Raw genomic sequence first — 24,586 nt, forward strand, 5'->3', positions numbered from 1 at the left:
CCACAGAAATCAACTTTATTAATCAATCATAACTCTTCATAAAGCAGGGCCTGCACCAACTTTAGTATTCAAGACCATGCAAAGCTGCAAGGATGAAAAAGGAGAATTGGAAGCTCTTGACTGCACTGAGAAACAAATCACATGCACACAGACAACAGATAGACAAAAAGACAGACTCACACACAAGCACAGACAGACAGAAACACAACACACACTGTAACTACACACACACAGACATCATCCCAATACAGTAGACAAGGCTGAAATCAAATTTTAAGTTTATGCTACTCAAATCTGATAGAACAGGTTTTAGGCTTGATTTGCTATTAAATAATCTTTCAAAGACTTGTCTCATCAAATCAGCAAATCATTGTGGATTTCTCCCTCTCCCTGCCCCCCCCCCCCAAGAAAAAAAAAATAATAATCATAGCAATTTAATCAATATTTCTAATTTTTTCTATTGCTAGTCTGTTGAACTCATGCTATGGCACATTAATATTTGTTTGTGGTAGTTTGTAATGTATTTCAGATTTCATGATGGAATTTTATTTTAATTTCTTCTGCATACATGCTTTGTTATTTGTTGTAAATATGTTCATAAATATTATTCACGGCCCATAGAAGACCGCAGCTTATTGGCGAATGGGCTACCCTGACAAAAGGTAAGAAATATACAAATAAATAGATTTAAAAAAAAAAAAATCCATAAAACATGGTACCCTATACATGGCCAAAACTTGCTCCTACTCCATCCAATATTAAGGACTCTCTTTCAAGCACACTAAAGAGATAAAAAGTACCTTACTGTTTCTAAATGTTGTATTCGAAGTGCGTAGTACTCATGAAATACCAGGATACAAGAATGCACAATGTACTTACTGTATAATAAACACAGTTAGTGATAACTTCACAAACTTACAAGGGCTATGATGTAACAGGTTTAAATAACAACACTTCAGTGGCTGAAACGAGTGACAGCTTCAGGGTTAAAACAAACACCAGGGGGTAAAAAGAATGAAGGAATAGCTACATGAAATACAGATGTAAATACATTTCTGAGCACACAACTTGGATTCAAGTTGATAAAAGAGATTGCAAGCACATATATTCATTGACTGATGACATAAATACAATATACGCCTTGAGTCAGACTAAGTCGTACACTGTCACACAAATGGAACTTTGCATGGAAGACTTAAAGGCCACCACACAATACTGGACTTTGCCACGATTCACCGCTCGTACAACCTAGCGACCAAAAGCGTGATATCACCAACCTTGCCACTTTCTTGCCACGAAACTGAGTTGCAATGCCAGCCGTAAAGATTTGGCATGTCAAAGTTTCATGGAACTTTCAGCCAATCACACGACAGTATTATGTACTGATGACGCAACTAGGCACGAAATACTTGTACGGTCTAATGTAGTGCCCAATGTCGTCCATCCAAGCTGTGACCCAGCTTGCCTCCAGTCGTGCAACCAGTCAGATCATATAGTGTGCGGCCACCTTTAATACACACATTGCAAAGAATATACATGTGTTTCCGCTTCTTTTTCTTTCCGCATGGTCAGACGACCATGCTCATAGTCATGACCTCACACCAGGAACTGAGAGATAAAATTAGCCACGCCCACGGCAACGAGGACTGAGTGGAGAATAACGTGATACCAGCGCAGCGTGCCCTGATTTCGGTGAAAGAGGAGGTAGACTACTACAGGTAGGGTGAAGATATAGGCCATACCACAGAAGGCTCCGGAATACCTGTAATACAAGACATACAGAAATCATGACTGATTACTCATTTCCTTCATAATCAAGATTGGCTACCTCATTTTAAAAACAGCACAGAAAAATAGTGATCTTATTTGTTGCTGTCAGTGTTGCTGTTTTTTGTTTTGGGTTGTTGTTGTTGTTGTTTTTTTGCTCTCCATTGCAATTCTACTGCACTCTCTTCCAATGTGCCTAGCATAAGTACAAAGAGCTTTGGGTGATTAATTATTTTTATATTCCACATACTGAGAATGTTGCAATAGGATTGGTCCAGAGCTGATCACGTGATGAAGCGTAATTTTGCCCATAACATCACCTGAGAAGAAAAGTTTGTTACACTCTATGTTGATAGTCCCTTTTGTTTCGCTGATCTCCACACAGTCCTAACGCAAGATGAGTACGCGCGAAATAAAAGTGCGTTGCACTGTGGACTATCATGTGACCTAGGTCACTTGATAGTACACAGTGCAACGCACTTTCACTTCGGTGCGCGCAGCAAATTCATTGTTTTGTCATCTACGCGCACACGTAGCCTAAGCCCTAAGGATACCTAAAGACAGCTAAAACGGTTTCAGATGTGGAATAAAATGGGAATTTCTAGGACCATAGATGTGGAATATAAAGCAAATAATCAACTCTTAGTTTCAGGCAATGAGACAAACTATCACTTCCTCGGCGATCTGAATGTGTACGCTATCTTTCCGAAGCGCAGCTTCGGAAAGATAGCTACATCCAGATCGCCTCAGAAGTGATAGTTTGTCTCATTGCCTTCACCTTCACTAATGTTGATTATTTGCTTACTATTATACGTAGGACACGAGATTCACGCAGTGATATCAAGTAAGATGATACAGCTTAACCCGTTGAGGATGGGCTGAGTTTGCTACAACACATATTTCTCACAGACACTTGCCCGAGTATACTCGGGACTCGTCCTCAACGGTCACTGTTTTGGAAGACATTTGGACATTCATGACCATCATGTTGCACACACGATTCAGATTTGTCTATTTCCTTTTTCTTTCTCTTGCTTGCAGCAAACTTTGATCATGTTTTGCACCTTCTTCTTTAATATTATTAGTTATCAATCATGTCATGGCCTAATTATTGTGCGATGCCACATAAGAATGCCCCACACATTGGAGTGATGGAGAGTAAAGCTTTAGATTCCCTGCCTCATACTCACCGCATAGTGCAGCAAACTTTGATCATGTTGCACATCTTTTGCTTTATTAAGTTATCAATAATGTCACGCCGTGACTATTGTGCGATGCAACATGTCCCATACAATGGTGTGAGGGAGAGAGTTAAGCTTTAGGTTCCTTGGATTTTAATACTCACCGTATAATGTTCCCAATGTGAGGCAGAAACATTGCAAACAGGACACAGATGGTGACAAGGATCAGGTTAAAGATTATCATGTGCTTCCAGCTGGAGGTCAGACAAGAGAGAGAGAGGGAGAGGATGGGAGAGGGGTAGAGTGAGGGAAGGGTAGGGAGGTAGGGAGTAAGGGGATAGAAAGAGGGGCAGAGGGCAGAGAGGGGGTGAGGGACATGAGGAGGGGTAGGGGGTAGGGAGTGAGAAGGGCAGAGAAAGAAGGGCAGAGGGGGAGAGAGGGAGAGGATGGGAGAGGGAAAGAGGGAGGGAAGAGGGAGGGAAGAGTAGGGAGGTAGGGAGAAAGGGGGTAGAAAGAGGAGCAGAGGGGTGAGAGAAGGGGAGGGATAAGAGAGTGAGGGTGGGGTTCAGAGGAGAGAGAGAGGGCAAAGGGCAGACAGAATGAAAAAAAGAGAGGGGGAGAGGTGTGGGAGAGGGGTGGAGTAGAGAGTGGAAAAATGATGAGAGGAAAAGATGGTATCAATGGAACAGAAGACATAAACTCAACACTTTTTTGCTCTCTTGAGACAGGTTTGACACCACTCATCTTTATCATCTGCAATTACAAACATTTTTTTTTGCAATGTTATAAACAAAGACAAAACAGTTTGCAGATAATATTGACTGGATGCTACAAATGCAAGAAAAGTCCTTTTTAGATAAAGTTTGCTAGATTTTTCTTGTCAAAATAAAAATATTTTCCTGAAACCATACGACGAAACACTGCAAAAGATATTAGCCATAAATCTCTCAAAAGATTACATGCTTAAAAGGTAGTTTCATAAATGTCATCATCAATTTCATACAAAAAGCCCCTCTGATAATTGTTGGATATCAAGACATTTTATCTCTTCTTTGTGTGTGTGTGTGTATTTTTAGCAACTTATACACGATTGAGACAGCATCAACATACTAGAGGCATGGAGAAATTCTGTTTCATAGCCACATAGTCACATCCTCATATCATATACTGTAACAATAGAATCTTTCAGGTGATTGGTTAGTCACATCAGGCCAATTTCAGTGTACGTTCCTCATTTATAAATTTGTGATGTAGGTATTTTTGTTTAAAAAATCTGATATTTTCAAAGTAATTTGCCAATCATTATCTTACAAGTTCAGTCGAGTGCAAAATTCATAACCACACCTTCACACTGAAATATTCCCTTTTCATGATAGTCTTGTTCTAAACAGACCTTGGAAATGCTTTGCTAAACAGACCTTGGAAATGCTTTGCCAAACAGCTGGTCCATCAGTTGCACCCTGGTGATGTAGACTAGCAGAGGGAAGAGTGTCACCATTTGGAAGAGCAGGAACAGCCTGGCAGCAAAGGCATATGCATCCCCCTGGAAAAAGTTCTTCAAAAAGTTCTGGGAAACAAGTCAAACAAATGTTGTATTCATGAACACATAACCTATTGAGGATGGACTGATTTTGCTATAACACCCATTTCCCATAAACACCTGATTGAGTATTCTAGGGACTGGCCTTCAATGGGTTTAAACAAACAGGAATTTCAACAGGCAAGCTCGTTAATTACACAGAGTAACATCTGTCTCCGTTTTTCCTCTAATGACGGAAACAGGTTCTAAACAACTTCAAAATATGATGGTTAAATTGCAAGGAATATGACACTTATAATGTACCTTTCACAGTCAAATTTATTATGGTAAGTGAAGTACTGCATTGTATGCATTACACTCAAGCCGATCCATATGTGGAAATGATTCATTAAATGGCACTGTGGTTGAACGAATGATGGCTTGTATTGTCATTATAAAAAACGACTAGAGAGGCTAAAGAGCATTCCAATTCAACCCAAACACTACCACCGGCATTGATGCGTTGCCATGGTAACCCCTCCAGATGTACTTACATCTGCTATGCACTCCTTCGGCAGGGGAAAAGAGATGTAGAATACCACGGCCACAAATATGTAGGTGAAGGCTACCAGGAAGTAGGCAATGGTGAGGTCACGACCCTAAAAGACGAGGCACAAGAAAACACTCTTCAATCTCCAACTCACACAAAGTTAATACTCTTTCCACAAGTTAAATAGGTTTATCTCATACACTGCACATTAAGTCCGACATATGGCAGGTGAGCTGGTGTTGCAGTAGAATGGTCTTTATAGAAAGCAACTTACCTGTACCTAACAAGCAGATTCTTCCATCTTTATACTATTGACTGACTACTAGGCTACACTCACTAAACTATCTACATAATTAGGTCACTGATCAAGTAAGGTTAAAGATTAACACTTAGACAAAAGAGTATAAACAATTCAACTAAAAGTGCTTGATGCAAATAGGTTAGTGAACTACACATACATTTCATTACACTATCTAATCCTAATTAATGATGAAATTAATTGTTAACCCTCCCCCCCCAAAAAAAAAAATCTTCATTGATACAATTACAATTACAATATGGGTACTTATATAGCGATGTGTGAACATGTATCACAGCGTTTCATAGAAATATAATATCCACCTTACACTTAGGAGGTAGGAGAAGAAAAAAAAATACAACAGACAAGGAAAAAACAAAATATACATAATTAATCAATCAGTCATTGAAAAGGAAAGTCTTCAACGATTTTTGGAACACTGACAGAGATGGTGATTCCCTGATGCTTTGAGGGAGCTGATTTCACAAGCATGAGGCAGCTGCCAAGAAGTCTTCCAATATATATCAACCCTTTGTGAGCTTTGAGTGGTGATTGGCACAGTAAACCCCATAGCATTGTACACACTGTCCAAAGTTCCTTGCACTGAACTGGTTAATTAAAGTGCTCCCTGAAGGCCCTTCATCTCCTTCCCCCCCCCCCCCCCCCCCCTCGGTTCTATCATGAAGTCACTTACATTGTTCTCGGGGTACCTCTGGTTCCTCGTTATCGATGAGATGCAATTGTGAATGAAAAAACCCAGGGAGGATATTCCCGACAGGGCGGGAAAGTTCCAGCTAAACACTGGCAGAGGAGAACAGTTTATGAACAGACACATGAAGAGAAATAAGGACAAGCTGAGGGGAATGGAGGGGGGGGGGGGGGAGGGTCAAACCGTTAGTGGGGTAGAATGTTTGACATACTGTAAAACCAGAAACATTAGCAGTATGAAACTTTCGCATATTAAAGCCGACAGCCTTTTTCGCTCTATGAAACTTTCATGTTACGCAACTGGCATTCAATCAATTGCGTAGATCGAACATTTTTGCATGCGTTTTACTTTAACGAATCTTTGCTCTTCACAAAATTCACAAAAGTTTCATGCATCCAAAAAATATGGTTTTACAATACACTTTTCTAAGAGAGTTACGCTATGGTTGGGGTTAGGTTTGGGGGTTAGGGATAGGGTTCCTTCTAAGACCATGCACAGTCTTATTGTTTTTGCTGGATGGGGACTTTTGTTTCAGTCATATATGCTGTTAAAGAATAAAATATCACATTGAAGAGGGAAAGGTCTCAACTTCGACATTAATATCATTTATATGTTTTTGGATAAACACACTTCAATCAAAGGAGATCACATTGACAGTTTAATCAATCATTGTCATAGTTCCTGGAAATTCTACTGAGAACATTCCAACTCTTTAATCATCTGCGTGATGATTATCCATGGGACTCATGGTGTGTATCTCTTGAGAACTGCATAGCATGAACTCGGATTGCATGACTTTGAATGAGCATGGAGGCAGCTTAATATGTTTGAGTTTTACGATTGCAGCAGGCTGAGAGTAGTTGATGAAGCATTTGGTTGCAGTGAAAGGCAAAGTGACATTAATGCAACATAAATACTTGTTTGTAAGATTGATGGATGACTGATAGAGCTGTGCATGATTAATCTGTAGCTGTTTGCTAACTCTGTCCAAATCCAACAGAGTGGAAGTGAGTTTGAGTCATTAGATGTATGCAAAGCAAAAAAAAAGGCATGTGAGCGGAAAAAAAGGGGGAAATGGAATGATCAGACCACTCAAAGCAAAGAAAGTGTTTGAATTAGAGAAAGAAAACACAACTGAAATAAAGAGAAATGGTGATTACATGACCTATGCCAGTGATAAAGCACTCATTTTCCTCCTTTGCTTAGTCAAAAACAGCCTTTTCGCCAGAACCACCGTATATGTTCTAATCTTTATTAACTTTTTTTTTTTATCAGTCTCCAAAACAGATATACTCATGTCCCTATAGTTTGCATACAACACAAGCCAAAAAAAATTTCCAAATTTTCTCAAATCTTCTTTGAAAGTGTATTTCATGATTTTGCATTCACATTGCATCTCATCACGGGAAAGATCATAAGGGCAACGATTCACAACTTTGCCCAGTACCAGGTAACAATTAGTTAGGTCCAACCTTAACTTCCTTGTCCTAGTAATTAGTTTACTTTCTATTTTATTCACTACTCAAGAAGGTGTACAGCGGCATTGTTGATAACCTTTGACCTACCATCCCCCCTCCCCCCCCCCCCCCCACCTTGCCTGTTTCCCCAAGTACCTACAATAGTAATATGAAGATAAGTGACATAACATGCACTAGTCAAAAGTAATCTACTGTTACCTTATACATGTACATCACACATTGGTGTGAATCCGAAATTCAATCCATTAATTCACAAACAACTCCTTGATCTAGATAATGACTTTATTACACACTACCTGGTACTACAACAAACAGCTAGTGCAGCTTCTACCAAATTTAGTAAAATGCAAGACATTACTACTTCCAAACAAATTTTTGCCCATGATAAAGGGGCAAAAAGGCTACTTATAATACGAACATTTTTGGGGGTCACCATCAACCAGGCAAGCTGTGTTTATGTTGAAGCAGTTACTCCACTGCATTTGTTTTGGTCCCGACTTTTTTCCCTTACAATAACAATCTACTTGATGAATTTTTTTGATACCGATATTGAAAATACACTGAGTATTACAAGTAAATGGCTTACTATCATCACTATCATTTTATCCTAATTTGTTCTAGTAAAGTAGAAATGACCAACGGAGACAGCTGAAACACTGAGGTCAAATGGACTTACTTCTGGTCATCACATCACACTCCCTACTCAGAATTTTACAGATCTGAATCAATATCTTATGCAGTAAAATTCACAATATCTGGCCGACTGTTACGCATACAGTGTTTCACAAAGACCCTGTTCATTACAACTCAGCACTTAACCTCCGATGCCTGATGAACGAGTGAGTATGCAGGTATGACCGCACCCAGCCGTGATCTTACATTGTTTTCTGGATGAGCTTGATTTTGGGTGATGGCCGAGATGGCATTGTGAATGAAGTAGCCCAGTGCTAGAAGTCCCGACAGAGAGGGGAATCGCCAGTGAAACACTAGTCGCAAAGATGGTGGTAAGGTCATGAATATGGGGTCAAAAATAGGGGGGGGGGGGGAATACAAAGAAAAATAAATACAAGCTGAATGCAACTCAAAAAATTTGTGACAAAACAATGCAAATAGGTATTTGTAAAAGGTATAAAGTGAGGTGAATTTATGGCAAGCGTTAGAAACTCATAAATCTGGGCCTAACAGCATAAAAAGGCAACTTATTGCTCAAGAATTGCTCCTGCCGTTGTAACAGCTATACCAGCTTTATAAAATGTTATTATGTGATTGCAATAGTCAATACAATGTGTTTGCATTGCCATCAATTTGCAAATGCTTTCCTGATATTTGTCTACTTCTACTTGTGAAATACTATGCAAGAAAAAAAATTAAATGAAATTCAGTATGTGTACATGGTAATTAAAATGCAAATCAAAAATCTGAGTAATTGGAGGAGTAGGTGAGAGTTGAGGGTAATGTTATAGCACAACGGAATTTGTACCCTTCACGGCTTAATTCAATTATTCATATCTATTGTTCAATTGCTGCATATGCCATATAACTAATACATTTTGAAAGCACATTTCACAATCAGGACTTGTAAGACAGGTTTGCAAGTGATAAAAAGTCATGCTCCAGAACCACAGAGAACAGTATGAGAATCTATCTAAAGCAATGTTAGCGATATTTGAAAAGCATTTTTAAATGCATTTGTGTTACAGGATACAATATTCCGGGGCGTTAGTAATTTGGGGAATATTATGCCTCTAAATGAAGTTCTCAATAAAAAAGAATCAAGAAATAACACCATTATAAAATACAGTAGTCAGCACTTTTTTGCCCAAAATTCATTATTAACCACAGCAGAGTGTTCACAGTGTATCCTCATTGATTTGCAAATAGTGTATTACCAAGACACTGATGATTTTTATATGAATGAAGTGTCTTCTTACTGACCAAAAACAGTTAAGCACCCCACCAGATCATTTTTGTTGTTGTTGTTGTCGTTTTTAGAGAGGAGCACTACAGCAATGTAATGCATCTTTATGACAGGTTGCTGGTGAGTTAGACTTGAATGATAACAAACAATACATTAAAATGACATTGTAATATTTGTATGGAACAATGAGATATATGTTTTATGTACACTGAAAAAATGGTAAATAAGGTAAGATTTTAAATAGTATTGATCTACATGGTGACTTGAGTTGGGTTTGAGATTATGAAGTGGCAATAATCATTGGAAAATAATAGGGCATGATATACCCTTCAACAACAAAATCTGTGTTGTGCAAAAAACACATGGTGCATATTTTTCGGCAAGTGAATTCTAGTTATTTGTAATAAAAAAGGCAAGAAAGTTTCATCATATATCTGCGTAAATCTGCATTCTTTTGCAAATATTTGACTAAATAAAGAGCAAGGCACATTAACTCATGCTTTTGAATTACTGTGTCATGAAAAGAACCAAATAAAACAAAACCCCCTCTCTCGTACTACTTACGTTGCACATATTCATCAGAGTTGACGTTATTAAAGTCGATATGGATGCCCCACTTCGCTGCTCTTACGCATACATATATCAAGAGGAAGGCAACAGACAGGGTTCCTGTAGAAGGGAGGATTGAGAAATGTTCCACATAAGGTGCGGTCAGACTGGCAAATGATCGAGAAGTTTCAGATCGCGAAGCCTTCGCGATCCTTTGTCATACGGTCACACTGGCAGCAAAACTTGGATCAAGATTTTTTGGTCATTGGTACCCATGCATAAGAAGAAAGAGCGGGCCATCCGATGCCCAGTGCTTGTGGCGTAACAATGCACATCTGTACGTGACAATGGCCTCGCATTTCGGAGACACCACCCGCAAACAGATCGAGAAGTTTGGCAGGGGTGAGGGCAATATCCCCAGTTGGAGTGGGAAGTTTCGCAAGAAGTTTTGTGAGAAGTTTCGCGGAAAGTTTGCAGTCACACTGGTAAAATTTCGAGATCTTAAAGATCGCGATCTTACACTTCTACATCTTTTGCCAGTCTGACTGCGCCTACACAGAGGTTTATTTTGAGTTTAGCACAAGATAGAAATTATGCTCAAAACAGCGCATTGCAAAAGGGATATAGAGAACAACATATAATGACATACATTCAGTAATTCACAGTTCAGTCACTCAATGTTTGAGTGAGAGAACACTGGTAATCCACAGAATATTTCAAAAGAAAATCAAAATTGGTAATATAGATGTAAAATACAGTTTGACAGAGCATTAAAAAACTGCCTGTTGTAAACATTGGAAGTTCTATGAATACCATATTTTTCACCCCATTTCTCTTTGCTACATTCAAAGACAATGGAAATGATGCTAACATATTGCAACACAACAGTGGGTGATTTCAAGTTTGGTGTTTTAGTGCTGGTGTTAGTGCTATCTGAACACTAGCACCAACTGATACCAGTAGGTGGACCTCAAAATTAAGACATAGGTTCAGTAGCTAGTGCAATTCCAGCACAATCACACAGACTCTGTGGTGGTGTGAAGATAATATCTATTATCATCTATATAGGACGATTTAGCGGCGCATTAAAAACGCGTATTGTAGTCCGCTCAATTTTTACCGTTTAATATCAGAGCATATTGAACGAAACGCATAGACCAACGTATTAATTCACCATAGGCTATACCGTTGTTACTTGCCGTTCAAGATCACACCATATTCAATTCTGTCTCGTCTAATGCGCAAGCGCTGCTGAATGCGCAAACGCTTGCTACTAGTGCGCATCATTTTGTCGCAATTCACAAGCGCGCAAACATCTTGCTAGTTGTTTGTTCCCATACGCAGTATTAGCGGCTTCCCCTTTTCAGCGCTGGGATGTGACTGCCGAGTCAACTTCAAAGACGAGTAGAAGCCCGCTAATTTTGTTTAGTTTATGCTTGTTCTGCTTGATTGTATAGATGATAATAATTATATTGGATGGCCTTGATTCATGGAATACCAGGGAATATTGCACTCGTTAGGGTCAATATTGCACTCATCTTCGATTCGTGCAATATTGGCCCTAATTCGTGCAATATTCCCTGGTATCCCATTCATAGCCATCCAATATAATATAAGTGTTGGGAATCAATAATCATGATCGGTATGGATTGCATTACTATGACCGCCGGTGGTGAAGCTCAATTTCACACAGGTGCTCTGGAGACAATACCGACACTGGCACAAGCAGCAAACTTGAAATCATCCAGTGTGAATCTTAATGCGTAGCACTCACCAAGAGAGTTGAACTTTGTGAAGAAAGTTGGAGACTTGATGTGGATGAGAGGTAGTATAAGGAAACAGAGAAAGAGGGGAACTGTTCCAGTCTCTGACCACACCCTGTGGAACAGCGCCACCTTGGCTGGAGTTGTGTTCGTCACTACAATCAATGAATGGCAAAATACTAGCAAACTTCAATTTTCATTTTAACAAGTTACAATTTAGAAGCAAAAATAATGTAAGAAGAGTTTGAACAAATAGGTTAATCAATTTCACCAAAGCAAGTGATGATAGTAAAATCTCTTTGATATGGGATAAGGCTTTACTCTGCTGTGCTTGACTCACAAATGCTGCATTAGGTTCTTTTTGCACAAAACACGATACACATTTCTACTCCAGGACCAAGCACAAACAGGGCAGAGTAAATTGTACTCTATCCAGGAAATTGATGCTACAACAGATGGTAAAAATGAAAGATAACTCTCTATAGAATAGAAATTATATTCATACTTTGTACAAGAAAAAAAAAAAACGTAAAGTGGTCTGAGGTTGTATACTCTTTAATAAACGCCCATGTCAAACTCCACCAAAACTTTTTTCCATAAAAGAGTAACAAACCTACATGTATGATTGTGATACAGTGACACATTCCTGATCATTCAACATTAGAAATGTGGATTTCCTACACTGCCCACCAGGGTGGCTACAATTGTTTGGCACAAGCACCTACTAAGACAACAATTAAAAAAAAAAAGATATCAACACAAAATATTCCGGTAAGTCTTCATGCACCAAAGAGATTCATAAGATCTAGAACATGCAGTAAATTGTCAATTCACATGGTGATTTTGATCATAAGTGGGGGAGAACATTGTTACAGTTGAACATACCTTTATTGGACGGGTCTTCTAGTACAAAGAGGACAGTGCGATTGAATGCAGGAGAGCCGTAGCACAGGGCTGTGTCGTTACTCGCAGGAACAATGCCCATGACTTCCTCTGGAAAGTCAAGGGGTGAGCAAGAAAATCATGACAAAAAAGTGATTAATTATGATAATTATAAAGGTTTTCAAAGGATATTTGTATAATGAACACGCTACTACTACACGATAATGTCATGCAGCTTCGCTGCCTTTTTATTCTTTTTACACACACACAAGCATTTTAAACTCACAAGCATTGTTCTCATAGCACAGAGTCTAGGTACTGCACCAATCCCCTTCCATGCTTTTCAATTATTAATCAATTTGACTTTCCCATACATGTCATGAAGCATATCACATTTAATTTGTTCTTGTATGCAACAGCATTCACCCTGATATGATTTATAACACTTCTTGTTTTGTTTTGTTTTTGTTTTTGTTTTGATTTGTTGTTGTTGGTTTTGTTTTGGGGTTTTTTGTTTTGTGTTTTTGTTTTTGTTTTTTTATTTTTGTTTTTGTTTTTTTATTTTTGTTTTTGTTTTGTTTTGTTTTGTTTTGTTTTTTTTTTGTCTAGCAAATTTCATTGATCATTTCATTCATAAACACAGTGAAACCCCACCAAAGATGATATTCTAAAAGCATAAAAGCTAAAAGCATAAAGTGCTGGATAAAATAATTCAAAATTCATTAACATAGCAGAAGACTGTCTTCTCCACAGCAACTGTAAACTAACAAAATAACAGGAAATTTACTTTGTATTCTACAGGCTATTTCCCAAATGGATGCATAAAATGTAGTCTTACCTGGAGAAATGTGTTGCTGTGAGCATCGTTACACTGATAGAGGACTAAACTTTATCAAAGACTCTCTATGATATATCACATGCACATTCGATGCATATGACTCACTTTTGTGTAACTGAAACATAATAGTCATGTAATACTCAAGTGTCTTGGTATACTTATAGCTCATCTTGGCTCATTTAGAAAGAGTTCTACTTTCAGTTCTACCCACATTCTTCATTAACATGCTACCAACCAAGTAGATGACATTATATCAAACCCAATTCCTCTTTAAACACCAAGCTCATTCAGCTACAGGAACTACTGTGCTTCTTTTAACTCACTTTAACCAACAGATTAAAATAATCATGATCTCCTACTTCTTATAGGTAGTGAGGACAGATGGTTCAATTTCTGCCACAAATTGTTTAAGGATGTTAAAAGTGTATCTCCAAGTTTGAATTAATGAATAAGATGGAATTAAATGAGACAGATAGGCAGACTTTGTCCATAACAAATCAACATCAGACCTCAAATAGGAAAGCTATGGCAATTTGAAATTTTCTTTCAAAAAATAGTGCTTTAAAGAGCAATGACATACACAAAGTGGAAATGATATCATTCATCACCTGTCCAGTCTGCCATTGACTCAGACACATATATTCAATACAGAAAAAACAAATATTTTTCACATAAACTGAATGGGAATAAGTTGTATCCTTTGCATCAAATTACTACAGCAATGATGACTTCTAGGGGAAGGTGGTTATAATTGCTTGATAATATAGCAAAGACATATTTCTTTTTTGTGAGTGTAATATTTTAGTGTAAGATAACAAATGGGAAAGGTATGACTTGATGACATCGTAAGCCTCCTGCAGTTTGTCTACATGCTCGCTCTTATTGATATGTTTCATAGAAAATATATGGAAATTTGTGAAACTTCATAACTTTCTTGATTTAGATCCGATATCAACAAAACTTGTATCACTCTGATTTTCCTCTATTTATTTAAGCCAGCAGGAGTCTCACTTACTATTAACCCACTGATGACGAGCTGATTTTGCTTTAACTCACATCTTCCCATAGAAATCTACCTAAGTAGAATCAGAAATAGACTTTAACAGGTAAAGGCATTGCAAGCCTTCCCAATGGGACCGAGATGAGAGACTTACGGAAGACGAAGAAGACAGTACTGTAGAGAAAGTTGGACATGAGGACCCAGTAGACAATCATGGCTCCCAGGAGAGCTGAGAGAGAGAAGAAGACACTGGACTTCTCTCCCCAACGACCGAGGTACTTCTTGCAGACATCAGAGAACTCCACCAGCCCTACCTTGTCCTCTGGGAAGACAAAAACACACATCTAGATATTTAGTCTCATTAGTTTGGAGAGACAAAAATATGAGACATCTAGACATTATAATCTCAACAGTTTGGGGAAACAAAAATATGAAACATCTTGATTAACACTTTTGTCTCATTAGTTTGGAGAGACAAAAAATATAATATCATGTGAGACATTTACACGTTTGTAGTCTTCATAGTTTGGGGGTAACGAAGATATTGGAATGTGTTCTTCGTGACAAAAGAGTAACAAATCTCTGAAAAAGATACCTGGATGGTAGGTACATACAGCAAGACATTTCAGCTACAATCTCGATTACACAGATGGTTTCCAGCATTGACAACATAAGAATTGAATATTTTACGATGCTTGCCAATTCTTGCTTAAGACAAGGGGGGGTTAAGTATTTATGAGCAAAGCATTGTTATTGTGTGACATTAATTGCAAAGACATGACTATTGAGGGAGAATTAAAGAGATAATGGGGTTGTGAAGATGGCTACTAGTAGATCTATATTCCTAACAAATGCACTGTTGGGAGATTTAAATCCATGAGGTTTAACCTGGGGGGCGTTTCATCAACGAGTTCGTCGGAGGTTTTCACCGACAAATTTGCTATCAGCCAATCAGACGCAAGGATTTCAGTAGCTTTTAACAGTTGTCGGTGTAAATCACCGACAAAAAGTTTCATGAAACACCCCCCAGATGGCACAAAATCTTGTACAGTGAAACTCAATATACAGAGATCTGATATAACAATATACCTGATATAGCAAACTAATACCTCTGGTCCCAATGAATTTATTTCCTTTGTTTTGTATTGTTTATTGACTACTGATACAACAAGATATCTGATATAAAGAACAAAATGTCTTGGTCCAACGGATCTCATTATACTGAGTTTCCACTGTAGTTAGGATTTGAGTGTCAATATCTGTCAGACCCATCATCAATGTACACCGCATAATGTCTCCAAGCAACATAATCAGGCCATAGTCATGGGTATGTACAGGGGCTATACAGATGAAATAAAAAAGGGGGACACCTAATAGCAAGAAAATAAATAGGAAGTATAAAAATCATATAAATTAAAAAAAAAAAAAATAACGACAGTTCCAAATTGGCAGTTGTAAGTACAATCGAAGAAATTTAGATGAAGCAATGCCAGAGACTCCAACTCTCCCGCTTTCGATGGGAGATCTCCCGCCGAAAGCCCATTTTTGCCGAATCTCCCGTTCTCCCGCTTGAAATGATTTCTCAGTTAATTTCATTTTATGTTGAAAAATAAGCCTTAGATAGCACGAGAGAGCATCTAGAACCCAAGACCGCAAGAAACGTCGTGCTCGTGAACTGCAAGTTGGAGTCTCCCGTTTGCTAGGGGTTTCAGGCGGGAGATTCTCCAGATCAGAAGGTGCTTAGGGTTGGAGTCTCTGCAATGCATGTGACGGACATTATATTGCCATCACAGTGTGCACTGAAAGTGAATGTGATATTAAATGGTGATGAAAAGCACTCACGTATCCTCTCCACAGACTGCATGACACGGTAGCATGTGTAGAGGGCCAGGGCAGCCATGACCAGCATGAGTACCAGCCCCATAGCAAAGCCAGCCTGCTGCAGGGCCCATGGCATGCTGAGCAGTGATGTCCCCATCATTGTGTTCCAGATGGAAAATCTATGTAAGAAAGAAATACAAGGTAACTATGTAGTGTTCATGGTTGGTTAGGGTCAAGGGTTAATGTTCACTCCCACAGGTACTTTGGCAATTGTGACCGTACATCACAGAACCAACAAAAAGTCACACCCATTGATTTCATGTGAGGAAAAAGGTGAAATGGGTCAACTGAGTCAATCTCGAGTTTTTCATAATTTCTGAAAGAGATATCCTTCTATTACAGTATTCTTTAGTTTGGGATTATAACATGAATGGGAAAGTTTGTTTACAGCACTTTTTCCCATTTGTTTTTTGGTTTTTTTTTTTTTTGGGGGGGGGGGAGTAGAATGATCAGATATATCTTAGAGGCCCCTTTTCATTACGTGAAATCCTTTGCACACTCTTCACTTTCAAGTCTAATAACTTTTGAAAGGATAACACTACTGCTTTGAAAGTTGCCATTAATCATGGACACAATGTGTTAATAGTATATGCTCAATTTCAGCTTAATCTGATAATCCCATCATTGTTGTTCCTCCAGTGGTTTACATCCTGTGCTTTGTCCCTTTCATGGCACAGCTAGCATGGCTTGGTAAAGATTAAATGCTTGAATAGCTCCTGGACTTCAGAGCCTCTTTTCTCAGTTCACACTTTGTCAGAGTGTGTGCTCTCTTTCCAGTATTTACATAGGTTAGGGGAGTCCATTTGAATTGATTTCTACATCATTTTAAAGCTTGAGAGTCTGATCTCTGGTGACTTTTTGTTGGTTTTGTGATGCAGGGTCACACTTAAATGACACTGTATTATCAGGTAACGAGTTTTGCCATCAGGGTCAAACCATATGGTTTAACCTCAGGATTTGGAAGAGATAGCCTCCCTCGTTACAGTATTTCAAACCCTGCACATGATACTATCTCTATGATCCCCATCTTCATCATCTACATAATGTGATTACATCCTCACAAATGCTATACTATGAAATAAATTGCATGTGTATAGATGACAAGATATTTGAAATCTCGCTTGATTTGAGGCTTTGTCCAACAGCTGATATGACTGAAGCAAATTTGTTGTTGTTGGTTTTTTTAAGAAGAAGAATAGGCATGGAAGATGTTTGCCAAACTGTAGTGTATACATGTGAACACTTTACTTTGGTTTAGAATATGGAGCAGGTATGTCAGAGTATTGCCAGATTGAGATTAGTTGCACTTGTTTTTAGTAATCAGGCCTGTGCATTGTAATGTAAGTTGGCGTAGATAGGGGCCTGTAAGCATTTTTTGGAAGTAAGTCAGAAGATGTAAAACAGCATTCACATTTTCAAAGAATTAGATAGAAAATTGATGATTGATATTGAGATTATGCTGATATCATCTGCTCTTCAAGTTTAATAGGAGAGAATGCTGGGCAAATTTCATCACACATGAGCATGAATCATTATCACTGATCTCTACAGTATTATCTGGATATCTCACTGGCCTATTCACCCTGTCCAAACAATTAACCCGTTGAGGACGGGCTGATTTTGCTACAACTTGCATTTCCCATAGACACCTGCCTGAGTATACTCGGGACTCGTCCTTAACAGGTTAATGCTGCTGCAGCTCATACGTGAGCCGCCATGTTACCATGCACACTCTTACAGACATGCAGGCAGCAGAATTATCTTTTCCAGCAAAATTATCACCAAGAAATGTGACCTTATCAGCGATCATGATGAGATGTAAAGGCTAGAAGATGGCAAAGAAAGGTTGACAATATCAGCTTGGTCTAGCTCAGCTTTTCTCCTCTTTTCTTTTCTTTTTGGTTCAAGAACAAAGAGCATGCCTCACAAAGTATGATGACGGAATCATGAGTTGAAACCAGGTTTTGGATAAAACCTGGATGCTGCAAGATAATATGAGTTCATCACTGCTTCTTGCAAGATTACATTTAGATATATATATATATATATATATATATATATATATATATATATATATATATATATATATGATGTTTTTGTTGATAAAATGTTACCTGCTGTTTACATACCATCAAGACATCAAACAATGGTCTCCTTCTTCTTTGGCATCCTTCAAAAGCAGATGATTAATTTTGCGAGTCACATGCTATTCTCAAATTAAAACACAATCAATTTTGTTCACTCATTGTGTATGGTGAATTTGGTATGTTTTTTAATAAATTTCACATTCATTTATGATACATGAGCCTACTATTCATGCTTCAGCTGAGTCACCTAAAGTATTAGCTTACATTAAAAAGATGTGCCAGGATTAACACCTTACACCTTACACCGTAGTATAGAAAAAATTATAACAAAACTTCCCTGAAGAGCTTGTGTGTTTCACAGTGTCACACAATAGATCAGTGTGTTAATATATAATTTTTTAATTGTGGCTCTCACAGTGCTCATTCGAGTTTATTTTTGACAAGACATTAGCCACTATCTTTGCATTATCAAGGTAAAGGAGAAACTGCAATATGATCTCTTTTGTCTCCTGGAGTGTGGGTCTGTGTACATTTCAAACAAACTGGCTCATTGCACTTTCACTGAAATATATTCTTTCCATTTTTTTTTTTTAGATCATTGAACTCAATGACATAAAATACTGCCAAATTCCTATTAATTCCATGGGAATTGAGATGATATCAATTCCTCTATTGCACTATGTCCAGTGAGACAGTGTCTTGAATCATATCCTTAAACATTTGGAGGAAATTTCCCTTACGAATAATTCACGTTTGATGTGTCAATTCAACTGTGTGATAGACCACTCAGCTTGGTAACATGTATTGGTTTATATTCGCAAGAACATCTTCTGTTTAAAGGGATGGTACAGTTTGAGCTGAGATTGGATTTGAGGTTTCCAACATTTTTTGAAGGTGACATTTTGAGATAATGAGAAACTTCTTATGCAATATGAAAGAGCATATAATATTATTCTCACAGGAATTCAAAGTTTATTTGAAGAAAACTGGTTTTGAAATGGTTGAAATATCCAAACCAAACTCAAAGCTTTTCCAATAAAAGGTGGGACCCACCTTTTGTTAGGATCACTTTGTTTCACTTAAGTTTGTTTTTGGATATCTCAGCCACTTTAAAATCAATTTTCATTATAAACCTTGAATTCCTCTCAGAATTGTAGGCCTCTCATCATCTCACAAAGTCATTTCTAAAAAGTTAAAAGCTGAATTCCCACCTCGGCCAATACTGTACCATCCCATAACCATGTTGTGACACACATTTCAGAAGCACAGGGGAAAATGTGAATGAGGATCCCATTGGACAAGTAGTATCACTCTGAATAGAATCACTATATGTGACCCGCTACAACAAAATGATCCTAAAGTCGGGCGCGGTCGATTATTTGAAAATTGCATGACATAATTCCCCAATCTTTCTGCTTTAAATTGATATATAATACATCTTATAAAAATAATCAGCTGCGGAGATATCGATGTTTAAAAGAGAGCATGTCGAGACGTCTGGGAAATCACTGTTTCGAGAAAAGCGCCCTAAAAGTTTTCCTTTCGACGCAATCGCGATCAAGGGACACGCAAGTCCGTTTTCAGCTCCGGACAATAGAAGGTAAGCCCTAGCAACCCCCGAAAAGTACATTCAAGCACAGCGTCGGCGGTCTCCTCACCGACCAATCAGTGACCAGGATGTGAGAAACGGCTGAGCATAGAGCACCCCGCCTGCACGCACCAGTCGACGGGGCAGTGTGCGAGCTTCACGCTTCGTTTAGCAGCAAGCAGCAAACTGACCAATGAGATCACTCTGGTCGTTGTTAGGGGCGGAGCCTATCTGTGGCGCTCAATCCAAATTTTCAAACCAGTTTCTGCTTCGTTGAAACGCCAAAAAACATGGCTCAGAAAAACGCTATTTTTTGGTCTTTCCTTTCATCATTTTGCTTCAAAATTTCGACAGATGATAGAAGACATGTCAGACTCCAATAATATGTCAAAATCAGAAAATCGTAAGTTTTGACCAATTTTAATGCCCTGACTTCAAACTCGATTTTCACAGCTTCGACCATGCGCGACTTTAGGACCTTTTTGTTGTAGCGGGTCACATATATTACACTCACATGGTAACTATACTATTCTGCTTTGCTCCCGACTCCTTCTTGACAAACGGCGACACAAGGACGAACAGCGATGTCGGGACAACATGATCGGGAATATCCTGCACAGGAATATTAAAGTGTGTGAGATTTTTGGTACGGTAACAATGAACTGAAGGACAAACATGTGATAAATGACCCTTGTAACTGCAGTGTAATAGCTTAAAATCAATTGAACTGGTTTCAGTATAAAGACAACTGAAATGTGGCATCACAACCATTCATCACCATTGAAACTAGTATTAAACAACTTCACAATGGTTGCTCACAATGCTTGGTTCCAACCCACTGTCTTTATGAAGTCTTGTGCAAAGATTTCTGGTTTGGAACCGGCACAAAGCTATAACAAAAGACTGTGACATAATCACTTTAAACTACTCTATAAGACATGCCTTCCTGTAAAAGGGGGAAAAACAAGAGTACTTTTTAATAATTGAGTATTAAATCTATATGCAATTTTACAGTGTATTCTAAAACTTCAGCTTTGCTTGTATTGTAGAACAAGACCCAATGAATATGAAATTGTACAACTCTACATGTGGCCAAAATGAATACAACACACTGTGTGACAAATGCTTGTGATGCATTCCAAGTTTGAGTTTACGAGTGCCAAGCTTTCCTTGGCTAGCATCAGAGCTGTCACAGTACAGAGCATTCAATCTTCTTATATTTGTGACTCTTCTCATTTCTGCTTATTTCAGTTGACAAACAAAATTAAATCAATTTGAAGTAAAAGGAAACCATGCATCCAGTACCTGCAACTTCAAATTAGTTGAAGGTCTTTGCCATACAAGAACATACACATATCCCATATTTGACATTACGTTTTAGGAGATCGAAGTTAAAAAAGAAACAATTATTCATGGTTATAACTTTTGAAAAATACAACAGATACTACAAGAGAAATTAGGAAATCTTTAAATGGGAAAAAATCTGAAGTTTCGTGATCATCTCACCAGATGGCAGATGCCTCTATGTAAAGCATCAGGTGGTTGCCTCTAAGTGTCAGGTGGTTAACTCTTCTTTACCTCTACCCTAAAATACCACTGACAGTGACATGATGCTTTAGTGGAGCCAAGAGAGTTCTTTAACATTCAACTCACAAAGTGGCCTGTATTGTGTTGGCTGAGCCTGCTGTAGTAGCGATATCTGTTGTAGGTTGCTGCCACCCTGGCATCGGCCGGGTGCTGGATGTTGCCCTGGTCCGAGGGGTACGTTGGGATGCTGGAGTGGTGGAAAGGTCGTCTGGGTTCGTTGGAGTTTAAACAGAGAGAAAGAGACAGACTGTCAATACATGTACTCTCTCACAATGTGACATACAGTGTAGATTGCTGAGAGTCTTTATCTGCAAATTCATTCTGCTTTTGAGATGTTCATGACTCAGCTGATAACACTGAATGGAATTTACGCTATCCACACTTTGCACAGATAAAGGAAGGAATACATTTTTGCAAGCCAATTTGCCCCTACTGTACCTTACATCTAGATTTCTAAGCACTTGGTCATACAGTAAATGCAGTCATTTTCATGTACAGATATTTTCATGAATGAGGACTAGAGATAACAGACATTTTTGCAAAATGTTGTTTTCATGATTTCATATGATGATATGAAGAATATCGCAAGTGCACTAATGCCTGTTCGTAAGCAATATTTTCACACGTTTTTAAATTTGTGGTCCACCAGTGATTCATGACATAAAAAACAACAACAACAACTTTTAATTGACATTAAATATGGAGAAGACAACTTTTAATTGACAACTTTTAATTGACATTAAACCTTCATGGAAATTTAAGCTTTTACAGTAATTTGCCGAGTCCTGTTTCTGGTACATTCAGATAATTCCCCGCCCGAATCGAGAGAGGAAAAAAAAAAGAATTTGAATTTTATAAAGGGTAATTAGAATAAACGGCAGTTTCTCCATATTGTAGGCCATATGTGATAAAACAGCAATCAGCAGAATTACACAATATCTTATTACTCACCATTTTAGTTTCATATGAAACAAATTAGTGTCCAAAGCATACCAGCAGATGTGCCAATGAGAAAATGTACAGTACATAGATAAAGAATATGAAAGTTTGCAAATACTGCATCTGTGATATTTAAACAGCTATACCAATGTATTAGCTTATGGCATGGATTAGGTGCTCAGAACAGACAAGGAAAAAAATTTGCGTCTATTTTCTTTTCCTCTTGCACACTTCAGATTTCAGCTACAGTAGTGCTTTTGTCTCACACATTGGGGAGATATGTGCGGATGTGTTACTTTAATGACCACTAAAAAAAATGCAATCTTGTAATATAATATCATCAATATCATCAACCTACAAATTCCTACCATCAGCATTCTACAGCTACAGGTATTTCCAGTTCAAGTTCAGGCTTAAAACCCTATTTCAAGTTCAGATATAGTTTAAAACTCTATTTCAAGTTCAGATAGAGTTTAAAACCATATCTAAAGTTCAACATAAAACCCCATCACAATATATTGAAAGAAGGGCTTTTGCAGCTGTTTGAGTACTTTCACAATTTGATAGGACTTTGTTTGTGGCTGAACATTAAGTGTTGTTTTTTCTTCATTTTTTTTTTGTTTAATCTCAGATGACGAAAATATACCTTGGCTAATTATATCAACACTCAAAGCAATTCTTGCAATATAATATCAAGATCCCTTTGACTGTTTATGCATGTGACACATGACTATTCTAGGAGGTTTGTTGGAAACATACAGTAAGAACCTACATGTGTAAATGTAGAACTGGATGACCCACCAGTGTGACAGGATGTAGGGGCAAAACTGTTGTTGAGTCTATTTCACCATTAAATATTTTAAGTCCCCTGCACTGTATTATGTAAACTGTCTGGTTCCGCTCATAGTTCAACCATGCAAGTGACTGGGACCCGACCATATTGTAGTTTAAAAATAGAAGGATAGACAGTAAGAGTGTATGGACCAAGGTCAACAGACATTTAAGTCCTCGGGAGATAAGTACCAGTACTGTGTTAATTCTAATTTTAGCTGTAAAATGATCATATTTTCATGTAACAGAACTCTTAACTGTTTTGAAGACCCACATTCTTTAATCCCCTAGTCGAAAAATAATCATGATTCTCTACAATAACATGACAACCTACAACATGTATACAGATGCCTAAATATAGCCTATCAAGCATGAAAAAAAAAAGGTTTCTTTTACAATTTGAATCATTGTGATCAACGTTTTCCAAATTAGTGAGATTAGAGAAGGAAAAAAAAAACAAGAAATGTTGCTGAAGACAATGAATATCCCATCCTTGCCTTTAGTGTAAGTCTAAACAGGGGAAATATAAAGTAAATAACAGAGGAGAGTCTATATATCTTCATGTGGAGTTCATCTGATGACCTCCTGACCTGTAGAAACACTTGTGTACAACCATCTCAGTGTTTTTTTGTTTGTTTTGTTTTTAACAATTCGGAGGAGAATGTATCATCGACACCCAGTACCAACACACATTCTTCCATTCTGAAAGATTAATGCCTTACATATTACCTAACATGTGTGCCAAATTCCATTTGCACACTAAAATTTGCATACTAAAGCAAAATGTGAAAAGCAGTCCTTTGCAAGGATTTTTGCACTTTAATTGCCACTCTTGAAATGTGTCTTGCACATACAAACATGCATGTATTTCAAAGTCAACATGTGAGCCAACTTTCATATTATACTGGGAAAGTTGTTTGGACACAAGGGTTTTCTCCGGCCAATAATTGTTTGTCATATGTAGTTACCATGGCAACATACTTTCTCCTACTCGGGTGGGTCGATTTGAACACCAATTTCTCAATTTAAAATAATCAAAACATGTGCATAGCAATTTGAATCACGTGAAAACTGCAAACATTCTTTTCACCTAATTTTTTGCCACACTATGCTACTTCCATGACAATACACTTTGTGTGTTTCTTATGTGTGTGTGTGTGTCTCTCTCTCTCTCTCTCTCTCAAAAAAAAGGAACATCTAACACATCAACCCGCACATCAA

At 38.0% G+C, this 24,586-nt stretch overlaps 1 protein-coding gene across 1 annotated transcript in view; it reads right to left on the reverse strand.

Moving 5' to 3' along the window:
* Window positions 1–1,443: 1,443 nt before the first annotated feature.
* Window positions 1,444–24,586, reverse strand: part of LOC139728159 (sodium-coupled neutral amino acid transporter 9 homolog) — a 71,405-nt gene continuing 48,262 nt past the window's right edge. The window contains exons 3-14 of the mRNA XM_071639124.1: window positions 21,662–21,803; window positions 20,523–20,620; window positions 16,295–16,452; window positions 14,607–14,774; window positions 12,618–12,725; window positions 11,744–11,887; window positions 9,985–10,089; window positions 6,010–6,116; window positions 5,022–5,126; window positions 4,367–4,515; window positions 3,113–3,202; window positions 1,444–1,762 (exon numbers count right to left, since the gene is read on the reverse strand). Coding sequence (XP_071495225.1) covers window positions 1,597–1,762; window positions 3,113–3,202; window positions 4,367–4,515; window positions 5,022–5,126; window positions 6,010–6,116; window positions 9,985–10,089; window positions 11,744–11,887; window positions 12,618–12,725; window positions 14,607–14,774; window positions 16,295–16,452; window positions 20,523–20,620; window positions 21,662–21,803 — 1,540 coding nt within the window. The 3' untranslated portion in view covers window positions 1,444–1,596. The remainder of the gene's footprint in view (window positions 1,763–3,112; window positions 3,203–4,366; window positions 4,516–5,021; window positions 5,127–6,009; window positions 6,117–9,984; window positions 10,090–11,743; window positions 11,888–12,617; window positions 12,726–14,606; window positions 14,775–16,294; window positions 16,453–20,522; window positions 20,621–21,661; window positions 21,804–24,586) is intronic.

Source organism: Diadema antillarum, unplaced genomic scaffold, assembly GCF_040938485.1.
Source record: "Diadema antillarum isolate AM-2024a unplaced genomic scaffold, OU_Dant_1.0 seq00000166_RagTag, whole genome shotgun sequence".
NCBI lineage: Eukaryota > Metazoa > Echinodermata > Echinoidea > Diadematoida > Diadematidae > Diadema > Diadema antillarum.